General features: G+C 36.7%; 1 protein-coding gene across 6 annotated transcripts in view; it reads right to left on the bottom strand.

Moving 5' to 3' along the window:
• USP3 (ubiquitin specific peptidase 3) overlaps nt 1-16,165 on the bottom strand; it is a 111,179-nt gene that overhangs the window by 76,100 nt on the left and 18,914 nt on the right. For 3 of the 6 annotated variants that reach the window (XM_038580646.1, XM_038580645.1, XM_038580647.1), the window contains exons 2-3: nt 3,552-3,612; nt 2,331-2,447 (exon numbers count right to left, since the gene is read on the bottom strand). Coding sequence is in view for 2 of the 6 variants with exons in the window: in XM_038580642.1 (XP_038436570.1) it covers nt 3,552-3,612 (61 nt within the window). In the remaining 4 variants the exon portion in view is untranslated. The remainder of the gene's footprint in view (nt 1-2,330; nt 2,448-3,551; nt 3,613-16,165) is intronic. The other 3 variants (XM_038580642.1, XM_038580643.1, XM_038580644.1) reach the window with 1 other exon arrangement.

The following is a 16,165-nucleotide window of genomic DNA, read 5'->3' as shown; positions in this document are numbered from 1 at the left end:
TATTATTTATTTACATGGACAAAGATAATAAAGGTTGACTATATTCATAACAATTTTCTAATTTTTCAACTCAGATTTAATAAATCAGTGAATTACACAAAGAATGAAACTGAAATAATGCACACGGTGTACAAATTCCTCTAAACTTCTACCTAAACACTGTACCATGTTGTAACTGACCAGTACTGTCAAGACCCTTATAAAACAAAACTTCCTGGTTCCCAGAAAGTAGTTAATTTATAGAAGGCATGGTCTAATTGAAAATTCAGTCAAAACAAATGTTGATCAAATGGTACCAAAATAAACATACTCAGAAAGTTAAGGTAAATTTTGTCATGAGGCTCCATAATGATACCAGGAGCAACACTCACCTTGGGGAAAGTAGGACAGTAGGGATGGATAAATAGGAAGGACGAACTTCAGGCCCAGCCTCTACCCTAGGAAAGCTGGAAGCATAAGAGGCACTACTAACCTCACTTAGATTTTGATCATAGTTTTTTCCCACTTTTTCATTAGAGTAAACATAACTCAAAATTGTGCGTTTAGGGGTCCTCTGTGCACAAAAGTAAACTAAAATTAATTTTAAAATAAGATAATGATTAAGAGTATAAGCTCAAAAACTAGACTACCTGGGTTCAAAAGTAGCTTTGTCACAAGCTGGCCAGGTGAGCTTAGAGGAGTTAACCTCTTTGCACTTATGCTTTCTCATCTATAAAATGGAGATAATAGTACTTATATTTCATGAGTTGTTAGGTGATTAAATTAAGAAATTCATGGCCTAATGAACGCATAAAGAAATGAATGGATGTTGGTAATTACCTTTTTCATGTTTTCCTTTAAATGCATAAGTACTATTTATTCAGAATTCAAACAGTGTAATTAGAAAGTGGTCATATTAAGCACATACATTGCATAGGTCAAGAAATACCTAATATTTATTTAAAAAGGTAAACTCCAAGACATTGTATAGGTTACATATCTAATCACAGCTCAATTTCCTATGCTTATATAATTTATACTGTGCCATGAGAAACAAAAGTACTATTTATAATGAGCACCTTCAAAATCAAAGTAAAAGCAATACTGAATGATGATAAAAATAAGAGATCACTACTTTTAGGTCTTTGAAAACTGATCATCTATACATAGTACATATAGTTTATTTAGCTACCACACTGGAGTCTTTATATGTATGTACTAAATGTTTAAATGGTTACTATAAGGGTTGCTGAAAAGTAAGAAGCGTATTACTGCTGATGTTAAGATTGGCAATGTTTTGGCTAATACTCAAATAACACTCAGAAGTTAACAGTTATATATAAACTGGATAACATAAAAATAAATATTTCCCTTATCTAATTTTAGATTTTAACTGGACAATTTGGTCTAAAAAGGAAAAGCATCAATATAGTTATCAAAGATTTCTAACCACAATCACAAAAATTTGAAAAATAAATGGGATGATGTTATGAAGGTCAACAGAATATATAACTCAAATATGCTAGTGACTGAAGGAATATTCAATTTAAGACTTTCTGCAGACAACTGGCTTAGATTTAATGAAAAATCAGAATCCTTGGCAATCAACACCCAGGATTATACGATAAAAGAAAATTAACCAATCAGCTATATAAAAAGAAGATCCAAATGCAAGCTACTCTCATTATTTGTCTAATCTATTTAATCATATTTCTCTGAAACGTTAAATTCGGGCACCTGGATGGATCCGAGGGTCCTGGGACTGGGTCCCCGCATCAGGCTCCTTGCAGGGAGCCTGCTTCTCCCTCTGCCTATGTCTCTGCCTCTGGGTCTGTGCCTCTCATGAGTAAATAAATAAAATCTTTTTTTTTTTTTTTTTTTAAATTTTTTATTTATTTATGATAGTCACAGAGAGAGAGAGAGCGCGCAGCAGAGACACAGGCAGAGGGAGGAACAGGCTCCATGCACCGGGAGCCCGATGTGGGATTCGATCCCGGGTCTCCAGGATCGCGCCCCGGGCCAAAGGCAGGCGCCAAACCGCTGCGCCACCCAGGGATCCCAATAAATAAAATCTTTAAAAAAAAAATGAAACTATGTTAAATTTCTAAGTTTAAGACTGCTCGCAACTGGAAACAGACTACCTGCAGAGTCTAGAAATTTTTCATCGTATTTTTCCAAAACCTACTTAGAGAACTATTTGTTGCTTGCTATTAGTAACATTAACCTCTCCAATTTTTGAGAGTTTGTCAGGTCTTTTGGCTGGCATATGACCTTCAAGATTTAGGTCAGAGAGCACTATGAGACAACTGGAGAACAGAACTATATAAATTTTATTGCATTATAATTCTCACCTCTCAAAATCTAGGAGAGGAATCTGTCTCTTCAAGTGCAGAATTTAAGTGCTTCTACTTTTCTTCTTTTTTTAAAAAAAAGTTATCTGTACAAAGTATTTTCAGGTTCCCCAAATCCTAGAGATTTCAAAACCACAACAGCCACAATTAAGATATGCAGTTAACATTTTCCAAAGGTACTTTTAAGTGTACATGGAAAAAATATTTAATTCCACGACTCAAAATGTGAAAAATCACGTTACATGAACATAGATGCTCTCTTCATGCAATGAGAGTTTAAAAATAACAATGGGGAAATAGTCCTAATAAATAAAATGTAGATTTCAGCCTGTGTGACAGTATGATTTCTCATCCTCTTGCTGCTAAACTATTAACTTCTAAGTAAATTCAAAGTATATATTCTAAGTTAAAAGAGCAATTGAAATAAATGTGCTACTACCAAGCTAAAAGAACACAAGGCTGATATTTAATTGAGTTAGAAGAAAAAAGTTACTAAAGTATTAAGTAACATCATTTTGAAGCCAAGAAAGGGGAAGAAATGCTCAGGTTTGAACAATATTTGGGGGGCAGGGAGTGTTAAATCCCTGGAGAGCAAAACTGTTTTATTGAAAGCAATGAAACATTTGGTACATCTTAGGCAGCAATTAATAATGACCTCCACAACGAGACCATTTTCAAGGGAATTCCTCTGTAAACATTTTGTTGTTTTGTTTTCAGAAGAATGATGTGATATCTGGAATTTGATTCAAAAGTTAGTAAAGCTGGGGATGGTGTAGGTAACAGGTGAAATAAGACTGGCAATGTATTGATAACTGTTGAAGCTGGATGATGAAAATAAAGGGCTTCAATTATATTATCTCTATACTTTTGTATATGCTCAAATTTACCCTAACTAAAAGGTTGAAGAAACAACCATAAGGTAAGCTTTTATTTAAAGAATTCAAAGTTCCTTTATTTCATCTTTTCAATCAAATATTACTAGATTATCTGATCATCAAATTAATTCTTCTGGGTACCAACATAAAGGCTTTTCCCCCTAGATTTTCCTTAGTTGTATCACTGAGCAAACAGACTCTATTGGGAAAAGGAAGCCTTATAGACAATTACATACAATGATTAAGCAATAGTGCTAATAAATCCAAATCGCAAAAACTTTGACATAAGCTTAAAGGCAAATTGAAAAAAGCAAGTAGGGTAGTGAAGTATAAGTATGTCACCTACCTTCCACAGTGGACACTTGAACAAGTCAAACAGACCCAGGGGCTTTTGTTGGATCGGCACACTAATAAAAAGAAAAATACACAATATACCAATTGTATCATGTTACTTCTCAGTTTCTCCCCTAATCTGTAATATCATACCCTGTGATTAAGTTAAAAATTCCATGGCTGCTTAGGTGTACCAAAATCACAAATCCCTGCTTTGTGAGTGCATTTACACAGAAAGGCTGCCTAATTAAAGTTATACTGAAAAGCACTGAAATGCATATCCACAATGGCTGCTCATTTTAATTGTTGACTCAAACAGTTCAACCACAAGTTAAACACATATACTTTCTTCCTTTATTATTTATTTCTTTTTGCCACAGTCTCCAACAAGTTAATGACAGTCTATTTTCTCTTAAAAACATTTTTTTAAGTCTAATTTTTTAATCACATGTCTTTGCCAGGCAGATTATATACTACTATAAATGACAACTCTTTCAGTTTACTTAATGAGAGGCATAACCTAAAGATACAATTAGGAAGACTAAATCCAGTTCTTCCCAAATTAATGTCTTGGTTGCATAAAATGTAATTCTAAATATGACAACTGCATTTAATTCTTCCTGAGGGTATAATCAAGACATTAATTATTTTAGTTTAAGTATTATGGGGGGGTGGGCAAGAAAAGCATGAAAATTTTTAAAATACTGATTGCAATTTTGCTTTCCGTTTACTCATTCAATCTTAAAAATAAAAAGCCCAATAAATATATAACAATGATTTTCAAAAGGTAAGGGACATAAAAATCACCTGAAAAGCTATTCAGGATGTGGATGTTCTACTTAGGCAGAGGTATCTACATTGGGGTGGGACAGAGGACAAAGAACATGTGTATTTTGAGAAAAGTAGCTTTCCAGGTGACTCCCTAATACAACCACAAGTCCACAGGGGTATGGGAGGGGTACCCATGGTACAACCACACACTCAGAAGTATCGCAAGTTCGCTGCCTAGCGCATAGTATGTGCTCAATAAGCATTTGTTGAAAGTTCAAATTTCCTAATTTAAGACACCAACCTCTTCCAAGTTCTGGTCCCCACTGTAGTGCTCTTGCATTCACAAATTTACATTAACTGCCAGGGCCATTTTGAAGGCATTTGAGTTTTTTACTCAATTGGGTCCAAGTTTATTTTATGTGCATGTAAGCTACACAACTGAAAGGTCAAAAAGTATACCTGCCAAATTGCTAACAATAATTATTATAGGCAGGTACACGAAAAGACTATATTTGAGAGGAGACTGTTGACTATTTCTATACCTCCCACGGTATTTGTTTTATATCAATAAGAATATGTTTTTATAGTTTGAAAAGAAAGTTCTATAAAGAGGGACACCTGGGTGTCTCAGTCCATTGAGTCCCTGCCTTTGGCTCAGGTCATAATCTTTGGGTCCTGGGATAAGCCCTGTGGGCTGTGAGTGCCCCTGCTCAGCAGAGAGCTTGTTCCTCTCCCTCTGCATGCCCCTCTTCCTGCTTGGGCCACAGGCATGTCTCTCTGTGTCAAATAAATAAATAAAATCTTTTTTAAAAAGTTCTATAAAGTATACTTTTTAAAGAAAAATAAATTAGAACACAGCTTATTTGAAACAGGTATTCATGGTTTGAGATATAATTTGGAGGACTGAAAAACTAAGAATACTGTTGTTTTGTTCCTTTAGTAAATCTCTTTTTCTCTTAGTATATACTAACACTATAACTCAATCTGGAAAAAAAAAGTTGTTAAAGTTTAATATTAACTGAAATAATTATGTTACAATAATAAGTTTAGTTCCACATTTTTAACTATCTAGAGTTTGTTTTCATTTTAATTATGGAAGATTTTGGGGCAACCCAGGTGGCTCAGCGGTTTAGCACCGCCTTCAGCCCAGGGCGTGAAGCAGGCTCCCGGCATGGAGCCTGCTTCTCTCTCTGCCTGTGTCTCTGCCTCTCTCAATCTCTGTCTCTCGTGAATAAATAAATACAATATTTTAAAAAATTATGGAAGATTTTTTTCCTTCTTTAAATGAGAAAAAGAAAATCTAGAGCAAAATCACTGTTACTTTGGTGTGTTTTCTACCAACTGTTCCTTTTTTCTCCCTTATAAATATACACACAGCACACAGAATTTTGTGATCTAATTTCTCCACTGTCAGTATATAATTTTTTTAAAGATCTTATTTATTTGAGAGAGAGCATAAGCAGGAGGAGTGGCAGGGGAAGAAGCAGACTCCCTGCTGAGTACAACATGGAGCTCAATCCTAGGACCCTGAGATCATGACCTGATTCGAAGGCAGATGCTTAACCAATCAACACCCCTCCACTATCAGTATATTAAATGTGTTTCTGCATGTTACTGAATTTAGAACAATGTATTCTATATCTAGTCTTATAATATCTCAATTATCTGAATTTTTAAATTAATTTTTAAATTTCTCAATTTCAAATTTTAAAATGGCACCCTAAGGCTGAGAGGAGAAAGAAATGGGGAATAACTACTTGAAAGGTACAGGGTTTACTTTGGGATGATGAAAAGGTCTTACAACTAGATAGAGGTCGTGGTTGCAGATGTACTAAATGCCACTGATTTGTCCACTTTAATATGGTTAATTTTATGTTATGTGAATTGTACTTCAATAAAATAAGTAGTTAAATAAACAGGTACTTCAGATAGGGATGAGGAGAGAGGGTAAAAGGAAATGAAGTACTGACTTTCAAAAACATTGCAAACAAGTGACGGTCCATTTTAGTAAATCTCAAAAAAAGAGTTTCATTCCTGAGTTAAGAAATCAGACTTCTTCTATCATGAATATTTATAGTAACAATGTTAAAAATACGGTGATAGGACAGTTGGTCTTAGCTATTTAAATGATAATACTCTCTGAGGGCTTAATACTTTAACACCATAAAAACATTTGAAAGCTAAAAAGCTACACAGAGAATTGGGTATGATGAGGCATTCTGAAGCCATTTATTGCACTGCATTGGGGAATATTCACTGTCTATACACACCTTATACAAATTAAGAAACTTTCATGTACTCGAAACAATTATAAAATAGGATGAAAAAATATTGGCTTTAAATTAAACTAACTAGGATATAACATGAATAAAAGAATACTATAAATAGGGGATCCCTGGGTGGCACAGCGGTTTAGCGCCTGCCTTTGGCCCAGGGCGCGATCCTGGAGACCCGGGATCGAATCCCACGTCAGGCTCCCGGAATGGAGCCTGCTTCTCCCTCTGCCTGTGTCTCTGCTTCTCTCTCTCTCTGTCTATCATAAATAAATAAATAAATCTTTAAAAAAAAAAAAAAAAGAATACTATAAATAATCTCAGAATTATTTATCACCTTAAGGGTCACTCTCTTATTATAAAAAGTAGTCTCAATTTATAGGCAGATGAGTTTCAAAAGTTATCTGTAGGATGAACATATTTCCCATGGAAACAGTATAAGAGATTTCCATAAAATTATAAACTGTAATATGATTGAAATAATGTACAGCTGACCCCTGAGCAATGCCAGGGGTTAGGAGTCCCGATCCCCACACAGTTCAAAATCTGCATAAAACTTCTGACTTCCCCAAAACTTAACTACTAATAGCCTTTTGTTGACCAGAAGCCTTACTGATGGCATAAATAGTCCATTAACATATTTTGTATGTTATATTTACTATATACCATATTCTTACAATAAGCTAGAGAAAAGAATATGTTATTAAGAAAAGCCTAAGGAAGAAATAATATATTTATGATATTGCACTATATTAACTGAAAAAAAGTCCACATATAAGTAGACCCACATAGTTCAAACCTGTTTTAAGGGTCAACTGTGCATATTTATTTAAAACAAAACCACACATAGTCAATAAAAATGATTTTAAGCTATGAGTATGCTATTCAGTAAAACATAAAACATATTAAGCTGAACGGTTTATTTTTTAAATTTTAAATGCTAGAATTTGACAGAAAGAGAAGGATGGAAGTTTGTGGAAGCTCAAAAAGATAAGTCCAAGAACTTATTCGGGCTCTTTTTATTACACCTAATTACACTTCAAGGTTACATCACAGTGAGAAAGCTAGGTATTTCTCACACTGTTACACTTCACCAAAACAAGATCATTGGATCTCATAAACGGAGTTTTGCCTTTTACCCAGGTTATGTTGTCAAAGTTACTCTTTCTTCCGGCAATCTCTCCCCATTTGCTTGGATTCTTCCAACCACAAGCTCAGTATTCCTTTTCTAAGCTCAGGCATCACAGCCGGGAGGTTGCTCCTTCTAATCTCCTCCTTTAGCTATGGCCTCAGAACTGTCCTCTGGCCCTAGTCTCACCTCAGCCAAAGCCTCTGCAATTTGGCAACAGGGTCTTTTTAGAGGAAGAGGACAGTCATGATCCTCTCCTAAACTAGAGCCATTTTCCAGAAGATAGAAGCTGTAACACAGCTTTTGGGGACTGTGACGCTGGACCAGTTCTGGCTGGGCCGAGGACATCTGATCTTCCTGCCCTCCTCCCCCTTCCACCTTTACCCCAAAGCCCCGCAATTAAGTGGTTTGATTCCCCCTCCCCCCAAAAAGAAGCTGTAACACACATACTAGGCAGGGGAGAAGGTGGAGGAGCATCTGCCTCTAAATCATGCCCATGCCATGTCTTCTTCCTAGAGCCACCAAAGCTTTAACTCTCTTGGAAACCAGAAAGTAAGAACTGATAGAGCACAGAGGTAGAGAGAGGTAAGGCATCCAAGTGATCTATACAGCGAAGTGGTTTTATTCCTTACTATTTTTGTAAAAGGAATGGTAGTATGCTCCTTTATCAAGAGATGAAGAAAGGAAGGGAGAAGAAATGTGTGGGAAATATCAGAAAGGGAGACAGAACGTAAAGACTGCTAACTCTGGGAAACGAACTAGGGGTGGTAGAAGGGGAGGAGGGCGGGGGGTGGGAGTGAATGGGTGACGGGCACTGGGTGTTATTCTGTATGTTAGTAAATTGAACACCAATAAAAAAAAATAATAATAATAATACAAGGCACCCAACCTGAAAAAAAAAAAAAAAAAAAAAGAGATGAAGAAAGGTCACAAACTAGGGAATTTTGTGTTTAAAGGGACCTGTTGACACAGATGTTTTCAGGTTGTGTTCAGAAGATACGGAGTTCATAAGACAAAACTATCTACACTTTCCACATCTACACTTTCTACATGACCACTCGTCTTCAATATCCTTAGTATTCATTACATAGAACCTAACGAGACAGTACATTTGATATTTAAAGCCTCTCAACAACTCTCTTGGAATTCTTTTTTTTTAATTTATTTATTTTTGAGAGAGAGAAAGAGAATGCATGTGAGCAGAGGGAGGGGCAGAGGGAGACTATCTCAAGCAGACTCTATGCTGAGCATGGAGCCCCATGTGGGGCTCTATCTCACAACCCTGAGAACATGACCAAAGACAACCAAGAGTCGGATGCTCAACCAATGGAGCCACCCAAGCACCCCTCTCTGAATTCTAATTTTTTTCGTTTATAAAAACATCATGCACCAGTGCTTATGATACAGCTTAATGTCTCTACACACAAAACAGTTCAAGCACACAGCACTGACAGGCAAGTCACTTATAGTGCATCCATTATTTAGTAGTTGCTTCAACTGGTAGTGAGGCTCTTTATCTTCTTAAGAATTCAGAAAGGTAAGGATCTGATAACCAAGATTCTAGTCCTGCCTCTACCATTACTAAGCTATAGAACTGAGAACATCACTACTATTCTTAAATGAAGACAACGCAATAAGCATATCCGTCTAATTATAAAAGTAGTCAAAGAATATAAGGAAAAAGATTAGTGAAACAATAATGTTATCCTCCCCTATAGACAAAAGTCTTCCAACTCCACTTTCCACCTAATTTAAAGGCTTAACAACACAAGGATTAATTGCTAATGTAGTATAATTTTCTAAACCAATGGTTTTCAGCTTTTTTTCCCTGTCTCTAACCACTTGAGAGGCAAAAACATTCCCACCACATTGCCCATCAGTAGTAACAGCAACTCACTGCAATTGTGGGGGTGGGAAGTATATGGAATCACTGTACAAAAGTATTACAAACATGCCACTATGACTGTAAAACTCAGAACACCACTACCCCAGCACACACAGAGTTTTTAAAATGCAGCACTCTAAAAATATTACCAAGCCATAAGAAAACATCCATAATATAGATTTTTTTTAAAAGTTCACTTTTATCTAGTTAATATTCATCTAGGACATAGTATGTGCCAAGCACTATGGCAACCACTTTATGAATATTACTTCATTTAATCCTTTATAATTCAATAAGGAATTGGCCTGTTTTACATTACTTGTAAACAAACCTATTCTTTAGCCTGTTTTACAGATAAGAAAACTGAGACAGAGACAAGTTATGTAACTTGCTCAGTTAGTATGTGACAGAACTAGAAATCAAACTCTGTTTGAAGGCATGGACTGCTGTAAAGCAATAAGTCCAGAAGGCTGTCATTTTTGTTTTAAAAAGATTTTATACTGCATGTTTCTGTGTGTATATTATATACCTCTATATAAAATTTTTAAAGCCTAGAAGGATATATAGTAACTGTTAATAGTTACATAAAAGGAATGAGAGGAGAGATTAGAGCCACATGGACCTATTTCCCACTACAATGTTTGATTTTTTTCAGAAAATATTACTTCTTTTATAATAAAAAATTTTAATGGCTTAAATTTAAAAATACTGGTATTATAAAATTGTCCTAAGGAAACAGATTTATTCTAAATTATTAAGCATGAGTGGTTAAGCCAAAATCCAAGATTATAACTCTATGGGTTTATAAAACTATAATCAGTGAAAACAAAATTTCTGCAGCTATTATTCAACACACACACACACACACACACACACACTCCACAAGAGTATCAATACCAAAAGTGTTATTTCTCTTAAAACTAAAGAATAGGGCAGTATTATCACAAAATTCTAAGAGTATTCCAGTAAACATAAGTAGAACTATATTCTAGGACTAACCCAGGTAACCCTCCAACTGATATATTTTTAGATATTTAAGAGCAAGGCAAAAAAAAAAAAAAAGAGCAAGGCATATAATCTTCTTTATACCATAAATATTATTTGAACTACATGCTCACAAGCCTATTCTATGCTAAAAGTTCTGAAGTCTCTCCTATCTTCAACTTAAATCCTCTGAAATTACCAGGGGAAGGAATTGGTAAAGTCACATAAAGGAAACAGGAACTGGGCCATAATATAGTCCAGAAAAGAAGAAATCCAGCTATCCTAAGCAACTGCCACAGATGCCAGAGCAGCCTGAATGCAGCCAAACTCATTGTCGCCCACCATCCTCCAGTGCTGCTCATTCTGGGAATGGGCATTGAGTTCCCAAGGAACAGGGAAATAGGAGAGTTCTCTTAAAAAGCAATAGGAGGGGCCCAGGGCCAAAGGACTGAGCCAATGCACAGTTTGGGAGACTAAGCAGAGGTCCAAATACTTGAGGAAAAGAGACCAAGCATGAGCACCAAATCCAAAGTGGATGGAAGTGGCAGGTTGGGACTGAAGGCCAAGATCACAGAACCAAGAGTTCAGGGCCAAGGCAGGAAAGACAATTATGAAGCAAAGCTTATCTTGATCATCTTTCCACTTTGCCCTTGAGAATTTTTTCCACCTTCCTCCTTCTAGCAGCTCTCTCCTGTCTCATTCCCTATTCTTATTCAAGGCTTAGCAATACATTAATCTCTCCTGAATCATTAAATAAGTAAATTATTTTCTGGTAAAGTCACAGTTCAGTATTTCTCATTATCATTCTCTCCTTTCTGTTTAATAGCTCTATGATAGATTAAAGATAGTCACAAAGTCTTTGATACTCCTCCCATTGAGAAGTAGATCTGTGTCCTCATTCTTTGAATTTGGTAGGCTCTGTAGCTGCCCTGACAAGCTGCATATGACAGAGTGACTCCGTATCCATTTGCAGGCCTAGCCCTTAAGAAATTGACAGCTTTCTCTGGCTATTGCTTGGAATGCTTACTCTTGGAAAAGCCAGCCACCATCCAAGAAGTCTGATCACCAAACATACTGTGAGAAACCCAAACCACATGGGGAGACTTTGGAGAGTATGATGCCATGGTATGGGGAGTTTGGAAAGGGAGAGAGACTGTGGAGCACAGAAGCACCAGATATGTGAGTTAAGAAACCATTTTGAAAGATGATGCTCCAGCAACACCTGGGTGGCTCAGTGGTTGAGCGTCTGCCTTCAGCCCAGGGCGTGATCCTGGAGTTCTGGGATCAAGTCCCACATCAGGCTCCTCACAAGGAGCCCACTTCTCTTTCTGCCTATGTCTCTCTCTGCCTCTCTCTGTCTCTTGTGAATACATTTTAAAAATCTAAAAAAAAAAAAAAAAAAAAAAGATGATGCTTCAGCCCCAGGTACTCCAGCAGATGCAACACCAGCCAAGTTCCTCCTTTTGATCCATAAAACCATAAGCAAAATAAAATGGTTGTTTTAAGCTACTAAGATATAAGGTAGTTTGTTATGCAGCAGTAGATAATCAGAAGATTACCTATAGAAAGGGTGGTTTATCAGTGATAAAGCATCCATCATTTACACCTGCCAAACTCACTGAAATGACTGACACTATTCTTTAACAGAAGTGAGGATGAGAACCTCCAGAGGTTCTAGCTATAGGAATCAAAATTATACACAGGCTATACTATCATCTCTGCAACAGAGGTAGTAAGAGAATAAAGACATGGTGGTCTATCATTAACTTAGCTACCATCATCTTTGGGACTGCCTCTTTCTCTATCCTCTCATTATTGTAATAACTCAAATCCAGATGTGCTATCACTACCATAAACAACCATTCTTGAGCACTTCTAATGTCCTATATTGTAAAAGCAACCTTCAAAATCTCAAAAAACACTATTCCCATAGCAACCCCAAATTCTGAATAAAGATCCTTAAGAAGGTGTCATTGGCACCTGCAAGAACTCCTTTTCTCTCCTTTAAAGCTACAAGCCTATCCTTCATTCCCTTTGCTTCTCTGGATTATGTTCTTTAATAAACATTCTGGGAAACCTCAGATTTTACTAAAGTTTCGATTTAAAATACTGAGTAGTTATGAATTGAGAACATCCTACTTCATTTCTGTTTCCAATTCAGTCTTTGCTTTAAGAGTTCTGACATATTCCAGGGCAGCACGGGTGGCTCAGCGGTATAGCGCCGCCTTCAGCCCAGGGCGTAATCTGGAGACCCGCGATCGAGTCCCACCTCAGATTACCTGCATGGAGCCTGCTTCTCCCTCTGCCTGGGTCTCTGCCTCTCTCTGTGTGTCTCTCATGAATAAATAAATAAAATCTTAAAAAAAAAAAAAAAAAAAGAGTTCTGACATATTCCTTACCCAGCCTGACTTGATTCGGATCTCTCAGCAATGTCTGATTTTAGGACTTTGTAGCTAGAATTAAGAGCCTACATGCTAATCAGAATCCCAAGATTTCTGAGGAAGTACTCACACTTTTCTCTTAAAGTTTTCATAAAATTGTTGCACACCCAGCCCAGAAAGAGGAGGAAAGGGAAAGGCACAATGATCAGAAAACTCCATTCCACATCATTTGGGCTGAATTAGGCAAAGGCCAGAACACCTCGGTGGCTCAGTGGCTGGCTGAGCATCTGCCTTCAGCTTAGGGCGTGGTCCTGGGGTTCTGGGATGAAGTTCTGCATCCTTCTGCCTATGTCTCTGCCTCTCTCTCTGTGTCTCTTATGAATAGATAAATAAAATCTTAAAAAAAAAAAAGAATTAGGCAAAGATCTTAATCACCTTCCCTTGACTCTTAACCCTGACAAAAGAAATCTTTATTCTTTAATAAAAAAATGTACCAGGCAGCCCTGGGTGGCTCAGCGGTTTAGCGCCATCTTCAGCCCAGGGTGTGATACTAGAGACCTGGGATCGAGTCCCACATCGGGCTCCCTGCATGGAGCCTGCTTCTCCCTCTGCCTATGTCTCTGCCTCTCTCTCTCTCTCTCTCTCTCTCTGTGTGTGTGTGTCTCTCATGAATAAATAAGTAAAATCTTTTTTTAAAAATGTACCAAATGACTAGGTTACCCTCATAGAATGTAAATGTTATTTTACAGACTCAAAATAAACCATGTTAGAGGTCATGTGATATAATGAAGCAAGCATGGGCTTCAGGACCAAGAATTTTACATTTACCTTCTAACTTTACCTTTCTTTTATTCAACGACCTAAAGGAGCTGACTCCAGAGCAAGCTTTATCATGTGTAACATAAGACAGATACCACCTCTATCTCACACGGTTGTGGTAAAGATTCCATGAGACAAAAGATATAAAATGCACAACAAAGGCCCTAACAAACAGAAAGCACCAGTGACTGTCAGTTCCTTTCCATTAAAAATACATTAAAAAGAATAAAATGACTGTCAGAGGTTAATTCTGGTGACTGTGATTATACACAACATATACCATGACCAGTAATTCTCAGAATTCTGTTTATACTCACTAAAAAAAAACCTGCAGCTGACAATTCATTTTCATAGAAAAATTTCATATACATAAGTCACATTAAAGTCAGTAAAAATCTCTCAGAGACTCCCTCTACCTGAACTATAATTATATTCAAAACATCAAATAATGAGATGATACTCAATTTTAATAACTTATTGCAAAATTGAACTACAACCACAGTAATATCAGAATCATTAAACTTTATACATCTAAATAAAATAAATATACTTAAAAATTAAATGCATCTCAGATCCACATTTTAAGAGACGTGCAGAGAGGTTTAGACAACTTAATAAGATGATACCCAGATAAAATATTTAAGTAGAGAGGCAGCTTAAGTGTCAAAACCATACTGAAATACACTGAACTCAGAGATATTTGTAACAGATTAAATCATGGTTCACCAATCTAATCAAGCAAAATATACCTTGGGTATTCTTGGAATACCCGATATAATGTGCCAGGCCAAGTCATTTAAAATATTTTTAAAATTACTGATTTTTATTAAACTATAGTTGACACACAATATTACATTAGTTGAACGTATATGACAGTGATTCAACAACTCTATACCTTATGCTATGCTTACCACAAATGTAGCTGCCTTCCAGTCATAATAGAACACTATTACAATACTATTGTGTGTTCCCTATGCTATACCTTTCATCCCCATAACTTAAACATGCCATAACTAGAACCTGTACCTCCCAATCCATTTCACTCACTTTGCCTGTCTCTCCACCCCTTCCCTCTGGCAACCCTTAGTCTGTTCTCTGTTTATAGTCTGTTTCTGCTTTGTTTGTTTAGTTTTTTAGATTCCATACAAATCAGACCATATAGTGTTTGCCCTTCTCTGACTTGTTTCACTTAGCATTATACCTTCTAGGTCTATCATGTTGTTGCAAATGCCAATACCTCATTCTTCTTTACATCTGAGTAATATTCCATTTTACAGATATAATGGAATATTATATATGGAGATATATATATATATTACATCTTTTTTTAAGATTTTATTTATTTGAGAGGGAGAGAATGAGCAGTGAGGAGAGACAGAAGGAGATAGAGAGGGAGAGAGAAAGAAGCAGGCTCCCCGCTAAAGAGGAAGCCTGATGCAGGGCTCGACACCAGGACCCAGAGATCATGACCTGAGCCAAAGACAGATGCTTAACTGAATGAGCCACGTAGGTGCCCCTCTCCTACATATTCTTTTTCCATTCATCTATCAATCAACACTTGAGTTCCTTCCTTATCTTGGCTATTGTAAATAACACTGCAATAAACATAGGAATTTATGTATCTTTTTTGAATTAGAGTTTTCATTTTCTTTAGGTAAACAAAAATATTTTAAAATTTCTAACTTCAGTAGCAAAGAAGAAAACAGGAATGGTTTCAAAACACACCAGATTAAATATATGGTGGCCAGCTTATTTTTATGAACCAGTCGGCCGAAATTCAATTCCTTTTTATCCACCTTACTATCAGATTCTTTAAGAACCAATGTCCCTGGTTCTTAGAGGCTAATTTTCTGACTGTGCTCTACCTATTTTTCCAACCTTTTCCATGTCAAGACATGCACAGAAAATGATAACATCTGTATGGGCACATGCACATAAATATAAAAGGCTTCTCGGGACCAGAAGTGATCCCCTTGGAGGCTAGAGCCACCCTTAGGCTAAGAGAATCATTTACTTCAACACATGTATAATTCGTTCATGGTCCCTCTAAATGGGAAGCTGTGCTAGCCAATCTTTTACACAGTTATCCACCACTGTAGGAGGTGGTCTCCTTTCTGTTGCAATGCCTGCTTACTGGAAAAAGAGACTGGAAGTTCTCAACCACCTAGGAGAGGCAGCAGCATTATCTGGGAATTCAAGACGCCACTCCTCTGAAGATCTGCAGTTTATAATACTGACTAATGCTCTGAGACCTGTTAGAGAAAACAGATGCCCATATCCCCATTTCTACCCTATATATAACTATCTTGTCCCACTGCAATTCCAAGACCCTAGGGAGCATGGGGTGCTTAAGGTGGCTCAGTCCATTAAGCATCTGCCATCAGC

Source organism: Canis lupus, chromosome 30, assembly GCF_011100685.1.
Source record: "Canis lupus familiaris isolate Mischka breed German Shepherd chromosome 30, alternate assembly UU_Cfam_GSD_1.0, whole genome shotgun sequence".
In the NCBI taxonomy this organism is placed as follows: Eukaryota; Metazoa; Chordata; class Mammalia; order Carnivora; family Canidae; genus Canis; species Canis lupus.
The sequence above is the reverse complement of the archived record's forward strand: the minus strand, read 5'-3'. Positions and strand labels throughout refer to the sequence as shown.